The sequence below is a fragment of the Phymastichus coffea genome, unplaced genomic scaffold, assembly GCF_024137745.1.
Source record: "Phymastichus coffea isolate CEN01 unplaced genomic scaffold, Cenicafe_Pcof_1.1 PCOF00223, whole genome shotgun sequence".
In the NCBI taxonomy this organism is placed as follows: domain Eukaryota; kingdom Metazoa; phylum Arthropoda; class Insecta; order Hymenoptera; family Eulophidae; genus Phymastichus; species Phymastichus coffea.
This window is the reverse complement of record NW_026707034.1, coordinates 99284-113713: the sequence shown is the minus strand read 5'-3', so window position 1 is coordinate 113713 and position 14430 is coordinate 99284. Positions and strand designations below refer to the sequence as shown.

The window sequence follows — 14430 nt, the reverse complement described above, 5'->3', positions numbered from 1 at the left end:
TACTCATAATATGAAATGTTTGCGAAGACATAGCTGAGAGCCTTTTGTAATTAGATATTAAAATGCGCCTACGTGTTCCATAATATACAAATGAAAGAAAGGAAGATGAAGAATGTTAAATGATTAAATATGTAAACCGTTCGTTGCTTCGTATAAAGATCGATAGTAATGTTGACAATTGTTTCAAAGAAGCACCTTTCAATCTATATTTTTTAAATATTCTTTCGATTGTCAATCAAGTTGCGTAACTTTCTTAAATTAGAAAATGTGAATAAAGCAGATTTCTTATTATATTTTATTATATTATCGTCGAGAGCAAAAAAAGAAAAAAGAATTAATGTCTAACCTTCGTTCGTGACCACTTATGTAGAAACGCATTTGTATTTAGTTGATAATTATATCGTAGATTATTGTGTGGAAATTATTCTACTTTAATTGTATAATCAAGTATTTTACGTTAATTTGAATGTTTAATATTAATTACGAAATATTTTGAATTATTTTTATTGCCTCTAACAGTTTACTCGAAATTTAGCATATATGTAGATACGCTATTTGAATAAGTGCATTTCCTTTAATTGTACCTAATTTTTTGGCTAAATACTGACTAAACTATTAAAATGAATAATAAAAGCAAGATAATACTGACTGTGTGCTCTTGATGCAGAATAGATCTGATGCATGATAAAATTAATGCTACTAAGCACTTGCGCAATTATTACGAATCTCTTTTTTTTTTATTATCACGAGTTTACAAGAATAAATAAAAAAGTGTGTACAAGTAAATAAATTTTAATGAGAACGTCTTTTACCGCATAATAGGGTATTTTTTTTTTTATAAATAAAAATGAAATCGATGTAGTTTGATAAAATTTTTCGAGATTTTATGCAGTATTATGAAACATAATATATTTTAATTTGTATCTTGTATTATTGTAGTCAATAATCTTCTGCATCAATTAGTGAGCTAATTATTGTAGAAATTTGTACATACTTTACAAAGTTGAAAATATATGACATAAAATAAAATGCATCACAAGTACTTTATTGCATTCTTCACTGTTCATTACTACTTTCCTCTGTATTATGAATTTTATTTATTTCATTGTTATTAGTAAAAATAAGAAAAATATTTAAAATACTAAATATAATTGTTGAAACATGATAACTCCATGATCACTAAGTGCTATTATCATTTAAATAATATTTGTAAATAGCTAGGTTAAATTAGAAAAATGAATTCAAGAAAAATGTGTATTTATCCAGGTAAATTATTCTTTATATAGTTGTATGCATCACAATGTTATTTATATTCATGTTAAGACAATTCCCATTCCATCTATACGCTTATACAAAAAAATCATTTTATCCGAAACATTCTACATTCATTCATTACAAAATTATATACTAACATGGGATATATTTTCTTACACTATGAACGATATAGTTAGAAGCTTATCTATATGTACAATTCGTATCTTATACTACGAATCCAGCGTAGTAACAATAGTTACATTAGTAAGCACATGAAAAAAAGTTCGAGTTATATTTGAGCAGCAAAATTGATATGTGCTATAAACAAGTACTGATAACGCCCAATCCGGTCAATTATAACATCGCATTTTTTTAATACTTTACGATTAAGTACGATAGAATACTCCAAGTTGAATAATTATTTGATAATTTTTAATGTACTTTGTTTGTCTTAACACTGACATTCACGACAATAAACTTTATAATTTTTATTTTCAATAATTTAAGTAAAACTTATCAAAACATTACGTAGGTAAGATCGTCCGATAAGTTTGAATCGATTGCATCTTAACAAACTCACGTAACACGTAAACATTTGTACTTCTATTAGAATAGATATAATTTTTGTTAACCCGAGCTTATCTATGAAATGACGGTTTAAAAAATAAAGTATGAGATTTCTTTGACACGCAGCATTTTTGAGGTGTAAAATGTTTTACATTCTACTTAAAATCTAAATACATGATAATTTATATGTAAGTATATCAATATATACGCGCGCGCGCGCGTGTGTGTATATTTATGTATGTATGTATGAATATACTTATGAATGACTCAACTACAAAAATTAAACGAATTTTACACATGCATCCACAAACATAATTCTGCACGTAAAACAATGAAATAGAAGCCAGATTTATGCCACTTCTTACTTAAGTATAAAACTACTTTTTAATAACAGCGTACCTAATACATTTGGGAAAGAGATTCTCGTCCTTTCCAGCCTCGACTCGCTCGGGCGTAAACCTCACACGAAACAAGAATCTACTTTCTCGCACTAGTTAGCTAATGTATTATTACGTATTACATGAACAAATGATTGTTTTTATAAATTGATGAATAACTTAAGCAGATCTGTAAGGAAGTAGCAGTCGAGTTGACTATTTTAAAATTTTTAAATGTTAATATTTTGTTTAAAATTTTACTGTGTTACCATACGAATAATTATGTGGCTATCACTAATCGGCACGTAAATTGTACAAAGACAGTTTCATTAATCTTGACGATGTTGACAAGTATTTAAGTTGTACATTCCGTTAGATCTTTATGAGTGTTTGCCCACAATATGCATTTGAAATTAAAAATTTTGCATTCGAAAGCTCAAGCCCGTAAAGCTTGGAAACTCGCACCAGTTTAGCCTTTGGAGCTTTCATGGAAGCTTAATTATTGTTAATATAATTTTTAAGGGAATACGTTTTGGGATGGAACACTATCGATCCCAACAGGCATCGTTTAATTGACTTGCGTAGTAAACATATGAAGCGCTCTCGTTCGCAAAAGTTCTTTGTCAAAATGAAAGTTTGTTCCAGGTTAAAATTGTTCCCTCCGTAGTACGCGAGTAAAGTATCACTATAATCATTGGGATTATGATTGTACTGAGAACATCAATAGTAAAGTAGAGAGCCGTTGGAATCAGCATCGCGCAATTCGGTTGACAGCGATCGGTTACGTGCAGGCGACGTTCGGCTACGTATAAATTAATCGTTAATCAACCATGAGTTCAAAGTGAATGGCGCCATTTTTCTCTCCTTTTTTGGACCTGTAATGGATGTTCTTGGCCCAAGCCCGACACTCCACTCTAATCACTTCGGATCCTGAAACAGACGTTTTATTTCAGCAATAATATGTTTGCCACTGTGCCCGTCACCGTACGAAGAAATGGCTTGGCGCAATACCTTCCGGCCGCACGAATTGCACGGCTACGATCGGGCTTACGTATTCCAGTTGATGCGTGTAAGGAAAATAGTATCCGGGAAAGCCACGGGTCTCCGGATAATAAAGCAGATCGCCTGTAATCTTGTCGGTAGCAGGGACAGGATGGTCCTTGTCTTTGGGCTTTCGTATTGTTTCCCTGGCGCGTGGATCTTCGCCCTTACACGACACCCATACGGTGTTCAACTGAAAAAGGCACAGCATATCGATCGATCGTTAGTTCAATGAATAGAGCATGGACATATGGCTTTTTGCCTATACCTTTTCTGGCTGATTTCTCAGGGTTTTTATATGAGTTTTCAAGTCCTCGGGCATTTCTTGGGGCAAATCCTCGGTGTCGTTGTAGTAATCCGGGATCCAGTCGAATATCTGTAAGGATATTTTCGGACTGTATTATGAATTTCGTTTGAAAGTTTTCATGAGAATCGTCGATAAAACGTACTTTGTCTACAAGAGAGTGCAGACAATGATCTTTCCGGCAGCAATATTTTAATTAATGTGCAATTGACTCTCAAAAATAACAATCAAGAACTGATCAAAAGGCTGAAAAAAAGACGAACGCGGTTATCGTTCGGAGCTACTCAGCCGCTCGCCATAGCGAGGCAACGATGAGAAGATCCAGCAAAGCAGGCCCAATGCAATCCGTTCGATAGGGCGCCAATTTACAAAAATGTACAAAAATTTAAAAGATCATTGTCTGCATTCTCTTGTGAACAGAGCACACTTTATATGGCGTTTCACGCGAGCATCTCTAACGGAAAAATGTCCACGCGCAATGAAAGAAAGCATCGTCGTTCGCTAAGCTTTCATCTAAAATTTCATGTTGTGGCTTTTAGACTATATCAGTCGATAAAGTGCTGCCCATTCCAAAACATTTAGGCCCATGGCGCGATACATTTGAACGCCTTCATTGATATTCAAATCACAAAGCCACTTTTTCGAAAATGTACTGTAGAATACGAAACGGAAGTTGTTCGATGAGCGATCAACACTTTAATTATCGTCTTAGTCGATGTCAGGCGACTTTTATCATCGTAGACTCGTGTAAAGGATGAGCTCCATAATGTCTCTTGATCAATAAAGCTGTGCCGAGGGTCAACGCGCTAAAACATCCTGAAATAGAGACACGTTTTCCGTAGCGAACTTACCCTATTGAGTTTGATGAAGACGCACGGCTGGGAGCTGCTGTAGCCATAATCCGTCCCGGGCCGACAATCGCCGTACTTCGTGAAATCGACGTCGCATACCTTACCGCCGTGTGGCAGCTGATTGTAGTCGCATGGCATCTGAGTTCTACCGCCTTTCGCCAATGCCGATTTGTTCCAATAGCCTGGCGACGCGAAAGCGCTCGGATTAATCGTAATTATCGCTGTGTACCCGTACGGTCGTCGCTAGAAAAGGTTTACCTATCAAAAAATCATCCAACAGGGCCGTCCACTTATTGATTTGCGTCGCGTTCTTCGCGTCGTACCAGATCAGCGACCTCTCCGAGGTATCGTTGGAAATCGGCCGAAATCCGAGTCCTGAAAGAAAAACCACAATGTACACCGAGCGATCAACGATTTCAGTTTTCGAATGAACTTTCGAGCATATCGCAAGTTGGTTTGTATCTCGATCGAGCGCGAAACTGGAACGTCAATGTCGACAGGTTTTTTTTTTTTTAATTTTTTCTTCTACCGTCCCTCCTTGCACTGATACGCGCGCACTCGCTGCCGCGAGTCGCGTGCTGGAAGCAATTTTAATCGGCGCGCTCGTATTGCACACGGCTTCGACGCAATGCAGCGCGTTCCGTTCGGAAACGCGCGTCGAAGATAGTGTACTCGTCGTGGGTGTGCTCAGTGCTTTGATTTACCTGGATTCGTGCCTATGAGGCTCCTGCTCAGGGTGTAAGTCGGTCGTTTGGGATCTATCGTCGCCATGAGTCCGCAAAAACAAATGGCGCACAGTGCCGCCAGCGCGCTGTAGAACGTCAAGTAGAATAGTCCCACGATGCCTGCAACGAGAATCGTCGGTGAGAGAGAGAGAGAGAGAGAGTGGCAAGCGAGCGCCGAAACACAGCGAGTTTCGCCAACTCGTCCGGCTTTGATCGACCTACTTACGGCAGCGGTGAATCGCGACGAGTTCTCGCCATACTATATAAATAAGTCATCTGCATATCAGTCGGCGGGCGTCCTCGACGTCGTCGCGAAAGAAAAATCTCACGCTCGCGCGCACGTACGCAGCCGAGCAGATAGCAAAAGAATATAAAGTCAGGGACGAAAAGAGCGCTGCTGCTCGCGTGTTTACGCTGCCTATGCGTGACGTCGAGGCGCCTAGGGATAAGCTCTCTCGCGGCTGGCGTTCGCCCAACGAGAGTACCGTCGCTAAATATAAATTCGCTCATTCCGACTCGCCGCGTTGGACGGATGCAGACGGAGAGACGCGCAGGCTCGCCATTGCAAGTTATCGGCACATTTCCGAGACTGGCAATGGTTCGCAGCTCGCGGCGCTGGCTTTTGGCCGCGAGTTTGCAGGTTGCTCGTTCGCCGAGTCCAAGCACGCGATTTTCCAACTCGAACCGATTGTTCGACAAACGCGCCTCGACGATCCAGGTCGTCGAGTGCGCTGAATAAAAATAAACGAGAAAAAACGAGAAAAAACGAAAAAGAAGAGCAGTCTCCTTGCTTCGAAGCGATACGTCGCCGACGCAAGATGGATCCTTTTCGCCACGAGAGCTCATCCATAAGTAGATCACGCAAAAATCTTCGAAGATATTTTTTATCGGCACCCGATCAAGCTTTTATCGCTGTTTATTTCTGACGCAGCAGAGGTTAAATGCGTACAGCGCGATCGAGCTTTCATTTCGCGCCTGTAAAAGCCGACGGAATATGGAAAAATACCGCAATATTAGCAACTCATTATCAATCGTCTCAGATAAAACGAAACCAAGCCCACCTTTTGCAAAAAATAGTCAATGTAATTCTTTATGATGTTTTTAAATTCCAGCGTGCAACCAAGCTGTATTGTAAGCAAATATTGACACTGGCTTGCGCTTGGAGTCTCAGTTATGAACCTAATGGATCGAATGACTTTCTATCGTCGTATTGACTCTGCTTCGTGATAAACGTATCTCCTTCAAGTTATAAGGATCATAAAATTACATCACATTTTATTCAACGAAGACGTCAACTACTCTGGGCATGCAGCCGACGAATAGAACTTTCAATCGAGCTATCGTGCAAGTTCAGTTGAGAAATCGTTACTTTTATTGCACCTTCAATTTTCGTTCAGTTCGATCCTCGTTTAACTTGAAAACTTTTTACCAGTAACAGCACATTCTTTTCACCTTCACATTCGACAAATTTAATGCGATTCATTGATCGATCGTCGCTTATAAATTGCAGCCATCGAACTTGTAACCAACGATCGTTCGTGTCCCATCGATTTGCTTTCGTTACCCGATGTCGACTCCGCTTCTTTTTTTTTCCGGAAAAGCTCAAAATATTACGTTCCGCGCCCATACGCGTGCGTAAATGTTTGCCCTCTTCTCATGACACGCAAAACCTTGAATTAATTGGCGCAGTGTAAACGACACCACCAATTCAATTTGGTTGCGAACGGGGGCACGGAAATACAGCGGGAAAAAGAAAGGCCGTCTCGTTGTTCTTCGGCTCAAGGTCGATGTAAACTTCCCTTTGATATATTGCATACTCAGCGCGATGAGTTATCCCGACGATGATCATTTCTAAATATTCGCGGCATTATGTTAATTGCGGATGTACTCGCTTAATTGTCGTTTTAAGGGAGTTCTTTCAATTCTTCAGGCACGTAATGAGCTCGTCGATTACTTCGAATTGTTATTGGCCTTGTTGTTGGAAGCGATTTGCTTAAGCATTCCAGCTTTTAAGTTTATTAGCGTGTTAAGTTTCTTACGATATGGTGCAACTTCCGCGTCCGAACTATAACTCACACTTGGATAATAAATTGACGCCGCAGTCATAAGTCAATGCTTAACCATATTTTCTATTTTACACAGTGTCTTTTTGCTTGCTTTGGATTATATATTCATACAGGTTGACATCAACCATTTAGGTGAAATTACCAGTTATTTGATTGTTCGTTTTAGTTGAGTGACGGTAGCCGAAAAAAAAAAAAAAAAAAAAAAAAAAATTCCAATGTTCAAATGAAGCAGATAAAACAGTATCACGAATAAAAAAAAAATGTACGACACATTGTAAGTAGGCCAAATTATTATTTACCCAAACGAACACGACGAGATACTCTTTGCGAGTCACAAAAACAAAACGAAATTTTCCATTTTCACGCGTAATTTCCATTTGAACTCATCGGCCGACGACGTAGACGCTCGGAAGCGTCGCAAAAAAGAAAAAAAATAGATGCATGCAGCGATTATGAATCGGGCAGAGATCGAAGGCAAGTGCATCTAATAGTATTGGAAAAGAAAATCGACCGAGTTCCGCGCGCGCGGCCTTTTGTCTTTTGCGTAACGGGCGCTCGCGCGTTATCTACCACAGTTCGACGATCGAAAGAAAGGAGCTATAACGCAGCACGTGTGCGCGCCGAGTTCTTTTTTCGGATCTTCATGGGGGCCTAGGCGCATTCTCACCACGCTGAAAATCAATACAAAACGCGGACCCAACCGGATTTTCTAGTTTTTCCGAGCCTCGAGCTTTACCGTAAGCAGTCGACGTGTACGCGACGTCTATCGTCAACGTCAACATTCCATTTCGTCGCTTGATTTAATAAGGCACCAGATATTTTTTCGAAAGATGTAAAAACAGCGACGCCAAAGCCTTGACAAATTTTCAGCGGGTCTCATGATTTCGCGTGGAAACTTGAAAATTTCAAGGTAACTTTGAAAATGTCATAGGTAGCTTGCAGTTATTTTCTAACAAAAATCTAGCCAACAAAATTCCAGTTGAGCAACGGAACAACTTTAGCAAGTCCTATAAATATGTATTAATTAGTAAAGTTCGATCGAGAAAATGGAAAGAGAAACCCGTGACGCAATCGTACATTAGTGATACGACGAGCTACGAGCGTACGAAAAAAAAAAAAAAAGTGAAATTGCAAGGCCGATTTCACAACGGCAATCTGTCCGTACACAACTATTTTCTTTTTCGCGTTGGATCGAAGTCGCTCGCGAAGAATTTGTCCAACGACAGAAGCTGAGTCGTGTGTCGTCTTTGTGAATCAGCGTCGGGAAGAAAACGTTCCCAAAGCTCTAAAAATACACGGAGCGACCTTTGCGACGAAAAGAAAACGTGAATCAGTTGGTCCGTGCGCACAGCGTTCGCGTGAATTCATACATGCGCGAACGATAGGCGTTATCTAGATGAAACTCATATCTCAGTATCTGTTTGGTATGGGAGTGATAGTAGGGATCGAAAAGAAGCCTGCCCGGAGCGTCTGCCAAAGCAGAGCGCGCGCCAAAGGTGGTACTCGACTATTTTTACTCGGGCGCTCGGTCCGCGATGCTAATTCGACTCCGCTCTCGATGTGTTTTATCGCGGCAGCTCGTTCGGCAAAACTAGCCGATATCGCGCGTGCATAATTGCGCGATCGACGGCGCCAGAGAGAAAAGAAAAAAAAAGGGAGGGGGAGGGGGGAAAGAAAAGAAGAAAGTGAGAGCGGCGCCCCGAGGCGGCGAGCGCGAATGTGAGCGAGAGAAGTGCAGCACTTACCCCATTGCTTGGCGGTGCGACCGAGAACGGTGCCCTTGCGCGGATCGTAAATCCAGTCGCGAATGACCTGGCGCTTGGTCCTATCGTCGGGCTTGCGCATGTATCCGAACTCGTACGCGGCGTCGTCGCCTTGCTTGCCTCGAGCGCTCATCTTGGTGCGCGCACCAGCCTAGGCGAGCCGCACTCTCGTTCGAACACAAACAAACGTCGACGCGACCGCTATCGGGAGCGCGTGCTGCTGTATCGGGCGAGACGCTGTCTTTCGTCGGCGAATGCCGAGCGCGCACTGTGCGTGCTGCGCGACTCGCTCTCGCGGACTGTCGGTCTACGCGCAACGTTGCCGACCTGCCGTACCTATATATCCGCGCGACCGGCGTATCTTGTACGCGCGCGCACGAGCCGTAAGAATCGGGACCCGATGCTCAGCGGATTCTTACGCCCGTGGCGCGATGCACCGCCGAGGACGATTTCAGCGCTTCGCGCAGCTGTTGTCGCACCGGCCTTTTTTGGTTGGGATCGCTCGCTCGCCGCCGCACTCTGCCGCGAATTGCAATTTTAAGCGGCTATAGGTAAACATCGCCCCCTAACCAAATACTATCGCTGCCCGGCCAATCAACTTTAATTACAAGTAAACGAAAGATAGAAATTAGCCTTAGCTGATAGCAGAGCTTTAATTGCTGTCGCTGACATTTTTAATTATGCGTTGTATCTCAATCGTTAAGCAATGTTAGCCGCCGGCAGGAGACAGCAGAATCTACGAAAAGCGTTATTCTCATTTAACAAAACCTGATCTTTATTAAGAGCTTATTTCACGTTGCTGGACGTTTTTTAACCTTCTCGCGAAATTTACGACACTGTATATTTTTAAATTGACACCAGCTTTACTTCGCAAAATGATTTTACTGCCTACTTTGTTTATTCGAACGACGGCCAAAACGTTTGAAATTCACTCTCGGTAAGCTATTTATCAATTCTAGTAGAATTTCCAAGCACACTGCTGTAGCGAAGTGGTTCTGTTAAACTAACAGATAAGTACGACATGTTTACGTTCGCAGGATTAGAAATGACTCAAAAACTACACGATTGCAACTGGTTGTTAGTCAAAGCTGTTTAATTGAAAACGATATTCTCACCGATCAATCTCGACAAGCGCTTTCGTATCAATGATGTTACATTTTTCCAAAGCTGCCAATTTTAAACGTCATCGTGTCAAGTTCGTGTCGGTATAATACGACACTTGAGACGTATCTTACGGCCGGCAAGCAAGCAATCCGGACAGACACAGACTTGGCACAAATAAAAAAACAAGTTCCCACTGAAACAGGTATTCCCCTCCTCCTCCCCCCTGACTGTTCATGGCAACGTCGCGTGCAGTACTTCATTGCTTGTTTTTTTATTTGAGCTCGGCACGTGCGAACAGCTGACGTCACGTCACGTCCAACCCTCGTATACGACATAGGTATCGGCATAGCATTCGAAGCTTTCATCTAAGAGCACTTCGATGAATGTTGCCAATGTTAGCTGGATCGCACTTGATTAAAAGGTTACTTGTAATATGGATATCCCGAGCGTGCATGTATACGGCGATACGAGCCCTACGGTCATACTTAAATATTTTTTAGGGGTCGAGGTTTTACTGTTGATCTTTAAGAATTTTAGTTCGCTGAATCTAAAAGTCGAGGGTATTTTACCAATTTTCCAGTCGATTTTTTCTTATTAACACTGTATATTGCAAAATTACGTTTTTCCGCGTTTTTAGCTGACAAATGATTATTAATTTCAAATCTCTCCATCTGGAAAAAAATGAAACAGAATTAAGCAAATCTATGTTCGGATTAAATTAGTTATAAATTTATTCAAGATGAAAACGCCTAGCCACGCAAGCGTACGCGCTTATACCTTTTGTTGGAACAGCTGACTTGGGTTTAATTAGTTAATATATGTATTTTACAATGGAGAAGCGCGTATTACAAATTGTTATTATTATTATCATTATTATTATTAGCACCATTGTTATTACTTTTTTACTTTTTACACATAAAAATCAGAGCATGTAAGTTCGAGAACCCTTGGAGATGCAAATATTATTATCAGTATTATTATTATTATTATTATTATTATTATAATTAGTACCATTGTTATTATTTTTTTACTTTTCACACATAAAAATCCGAGCATGCTAAGTGTAAGTTCGAAAAGCCTTAACAAAAGACGTGATAATACTCATTCACGCTGTCTTAAGAACTCGGTAAACGACCCTCGATATTCGGATTCAACGATCCAAAAATATGAAGATCAACTATAACAAAAACTATTCAAGTGTCACACCTGACTGTGGACGCAGCTTTAGATATCCAGTTTCGCTGGCGGACACGTGCGAAGACTCGACGCGAAATGTGCTTGTGTTGATTGAAAAGCTTTAAAAAAAAAAAGAAATAAAAGCACAATCGATTACTGTTGTAACGTTCTGCGGCGAATCATTATCGCTCGAGTGCAGACGTATGCAATTATTTTTATAGTTGTTCGACCAGAAGAAGTGCATTCTTAACGTCAAATCGAACTAATTTCAATGTGTGCGCCTGTGAAGCGATTTTATCTCCTAATTTACAATTCTTTAATCGATTTGACTCATCAAACTATCGCAAGTTAATCGACTATTTTAAAAATAAGATGTTCATATTACGTCTGCGGTTAGGTTTGCCATGTGTACACACATTCGGAAAAGTGCTAAAAAAGTATCTGTCTCGACGGAAACGAGAATTGTGTACGTTTGAAAAAATACACGCGCGTATCATTCCTAATATTTACCAAAATCAAATTTCTTATCTTTCGGTGTTGAAATTCTAATGATGAGCAATACGTGGGCTTTTGGTATATCTAACGATCATACATTTATTTATCATTCCAATAATAGCCACGAACGGCATCCTATCTCCGCTTCAGTCGTCTTTGTTCTAAAAGCACGAAAAAATATTGTTTTCGTTTGAAAAACGCGTTAACTGTCCTCGTCATCATTATATAAAATAGAAACACGATCTCGTTGTTACACACGCGCTCATCTGGTCTCCCGCAGCCTCGAACTTTGAAAAAAAAAATGGAACAGTGAAGACGAACGTGAGTGGAAAAAAACCAAGTTTCGAGAGAAATCCAACATATGGAGCCGAGGAGATCCACGATATTATGCCTGCATGTTTCGCAATGTATTGCCTAGGGGATATCCAATTTGAGCAGGCGAATTCGAAAGTTACCATCTTTTGCTTTCTCGCGCGGCGATAAACTTGAGAGCTTATCGATTGACTAGTTATAGCGCGAGCTTTTCATGAGTAAATCTAATTTGCTGGCTGAAGTCAAGACGCAATGGTCAATTTATGATTATCTTAATTACCGTATAATGATATTAGCAATTATAAAAGTAAATTAAAAATGAAGCAAGAAAATTATGTTATCGATCATTTCCGAGTAAACAATCGCGTGACTATATCTACGAGTTGCTGAGCATTATTTTGAAGTTTAGATTGTAACGATCCTCATTGTCGATGTTGCGAGCCCAAGTCTTGCATTCAACGGTCACTTGCTCGCCAACTGTAACAAAGTCGTTTAATTAAATTAGAGTATCTTGCTGTTTCCAGTACTTTTACGCAACGAAAGTGCGTTAACACGATAACTACAACCTTCATTTATTTATTTTTTTTTTTTAGGACGACACGCGTGGCAAAGTTCACTGACTTTGTCTCAAACAAAAGCACTCCCTTAATGATATCAATGGAATCATCTGCACGATAACTAATTCATCGCATTTATTTCCAACCTGACAAATTGCTGAAGCTCAGAGCTACTACGGGCGCTAGATAATTCCTTTGCCCGTCGAATGGAAAGAAGTTGACGGGGAAACCGGGCTTCGGGAGGTACTCGATCTCGCCGAGTTTCGCCTTGTCTTCCGGGCTCTTACCCTCGCACGACAGCCACACGTGAAGCTATAATAATAAGTGCGTTGATGTATGAATGGATCTACCCTCGTGACTGCGCGTGCAATTGTATGGGAGTACAAGACTAAAAATAGGGCACAGTGCGCGTCGACAAATGATACTCGCCTGCTCGGATCGACGTATGTTGCTCTGCAGCCAGTCCGGCATATCTTCCGGCAGTATGGAAGCCTGCCCGTAGGGTATCGGCGACCATCCGTATCTCTAACAAAGAAAAACAAAAAAAAAAGACATAGACGCTCGGAGCAACGACCGTCGAATATCCGAACAGCGAGGCTCTGCCACCTTGTTTATCTTGAAGTAAACACAAGGCTTAGGCGCGCGTTCAGCGTATCCGAAGGGCGGTTGCGAACAATGTCCCAAAGTTGCGATGTCGAAGAAGCAAGGCTTCTCGGGATCCTTGGATCTGTCGTCGCAATTCGGAGCGAACTTTGACCTGTCGATCTTGTACCCTGGAGAAACGAATCGCTCGCTCAGTGCGTTTGCCTCGCCACAAAACGAAATGGCGAACAGACCTTTCAGGATCTTGTCTATTTCGTCGACGTACTTTTGCGGTCTACCCATATCCGTCGACCGGTCGATAAGTATACGGGGCGAGTGTCCGTTAGTCAAGATGTTTGGTTTGAACGCGATACCTTAACGCGACGACAACGCGAGCGTTAAAATTCGAGGGGTAGAGAAAGGATCGAGCGAATGCCTACCGGGTCCATGCAAACTCGACAAGATGGGCTTATTTTGCCGACTTGGCTCCAACCAAGCTTTCCTTAATTGAGGCTTATCAAACTCGAAGTAGGGCTTGCTCCGGCAAGCTACGTTCTTGTACGTCAGCCAAATTTGAAACGCGGTGAACGAGAAAAGTACGCCGTAGAAGCACAGGTAGAAGATTCCCACGTTCACTACGAAACACAATGAATTTTATGCATTCGAGATGTATACAGTACGTGTATCCTAGCCGTAAACATTTCGGCAAACATTGATCAACTTACTCCATTCTTGAGCAGTTCTATCGAGGAAAGCTCGTCTCTGGGAATCCCAAAGGAATCGTTTGAAGTTTTCGATGACACCCAAATCTGGTTGGGGTTTTCGTTGTCTGTAATACTCTTCGTCATGCTTGATCAACATCGTGGTACGTCAAATGCTGTTTGACGTACTTACATATGATAAACTTAACCTACATTCTCCTCGATTGTTTTTTCTTTTTGGTGAAGGGGTGGGGGCAAATGCTTTTATTGCTTTTTTAACTCCACATGGCTGTCGAAACTAAAAAGTACGTGAGAGAAATTACGTTCTATAATGAATTACACGGGTTTTGAAGCGTTCGTTATTTATCAAAATTTTTATTTAGCATTAAAAGAAGTCTCGGTATCGCGCTCGAGATAAACGATCCGAGAAAAATCTGACGTAAAAATGCCGCTGGAATGTTCATAACTTCGTTATCAACGGCTGATTAAAAAAGCCCGCGGGAAGCGCCAATCACCGTCAGCAGATAGCGCCACTAATGGGTCTCTCAAGTTCTG

The 14430-nt window shown here is 41.0% G+C and overlaps 2 protein-coding genes across 2 annotated transcripts; both read right to left on the bottom strand.

Annotated features, from left to right (window-relative positions):
• Positions 1-1255: 1255 nt before the first annotated feature.
• LOC131674257 (sodium/potassium-transporting ATPase subunit beta-2-like) lies at positions 1256-9247 on the bottom strand. The gene is made up of 7 exons (XM_058952814.1): positions 8931-9247; positions 5099-5239; positions 4653-4769; positions 4395-4576; positions 3508-3615; positions 3210-3432; positions 1256-3128 (listed from the first exon to the last, which is right to left on the bottom strand). The coding sequence occupies exons 1-7, from the start codon at positions 9079-9081 to the stop codon at positions 3019-3021; spliced, it is 1032 nt and encodes a 343-aa protein (XP_058808797.1). The 5' UTR covers positions 9082-9247; the 3' UTR covers positions 1256-3018.
• Positions 9248-12384: 3137 nt separating this feature from the next.
• LOC131674262 (sodium/potassium-transporting ATPase subunit beta-like) lies at positions 12385-14231 on the bottom strand. Its single transcript, XM_058952818.1, has 7 exons — positions 13900-14231; positions 13615-13809; positions 13429-13548; positions 13199-13365; positions 13022-13117; positions 12739-12904; positions 12385-12512 (listed from the first exon to the last, which is right to left on the bottom strand). The coding sequence occupies exons 1-7, from the start codon at positions 14033-14035 to the stop codon at positions 12412-12414; spliced, it is 981 nt and encodes a 326-aa protein (XP_058808801.1). The 5' UTR covers positions 14036-14231; the 3' UTR covers positions 12385-12411.
• Between the last annotated feature and the right edge of the window lie 199 nt (positions 14232-14430).

Coding starts and splice junctions, on each gene's coding strand:
- LOC131674257 (XM_058952814.1), bottom strand. CDS start 9,081: ATGAGCGCTCGAGGCAAGCAAGGCGACGACGCCGCGTACGAGTTCGGA. Junction 5,240..8,930: donor TCGCACCGCCAAGCAATGGG/GTAAGTGCTGCA, acceptor TTCTCGTTGCAG/GCATCGTGGGACTATTCTAC. Junction 3,616..4,394: donor TCTTCATCAAACTCAATAGG/GTAAGTTCGCTA, acceptor ATATCCTTACAG/ATATTCGACTGGATCCCGGA.
- LOC131674262 (XM_058952818.1), bottom strand. CDS start 14,035: ATGTTGATCAAGCATGACGAAGAGTATTACAGACAACGAAAACCCCAA. Junction 13,366..13,428: donor AATAGACAAGATCCTGAAAG/GTCTGTTCGCCA, acceptor TCGTTTCTCCAG/GGTACAAGATCGACAGGTCA. Junction 13,118..13,198: donor TTTACTTCAAGATAAACAAG/GTGGCAGAGCCT, acceptor TTTCTTTGTTAG/AGATACGGATGGTCGCCGAT.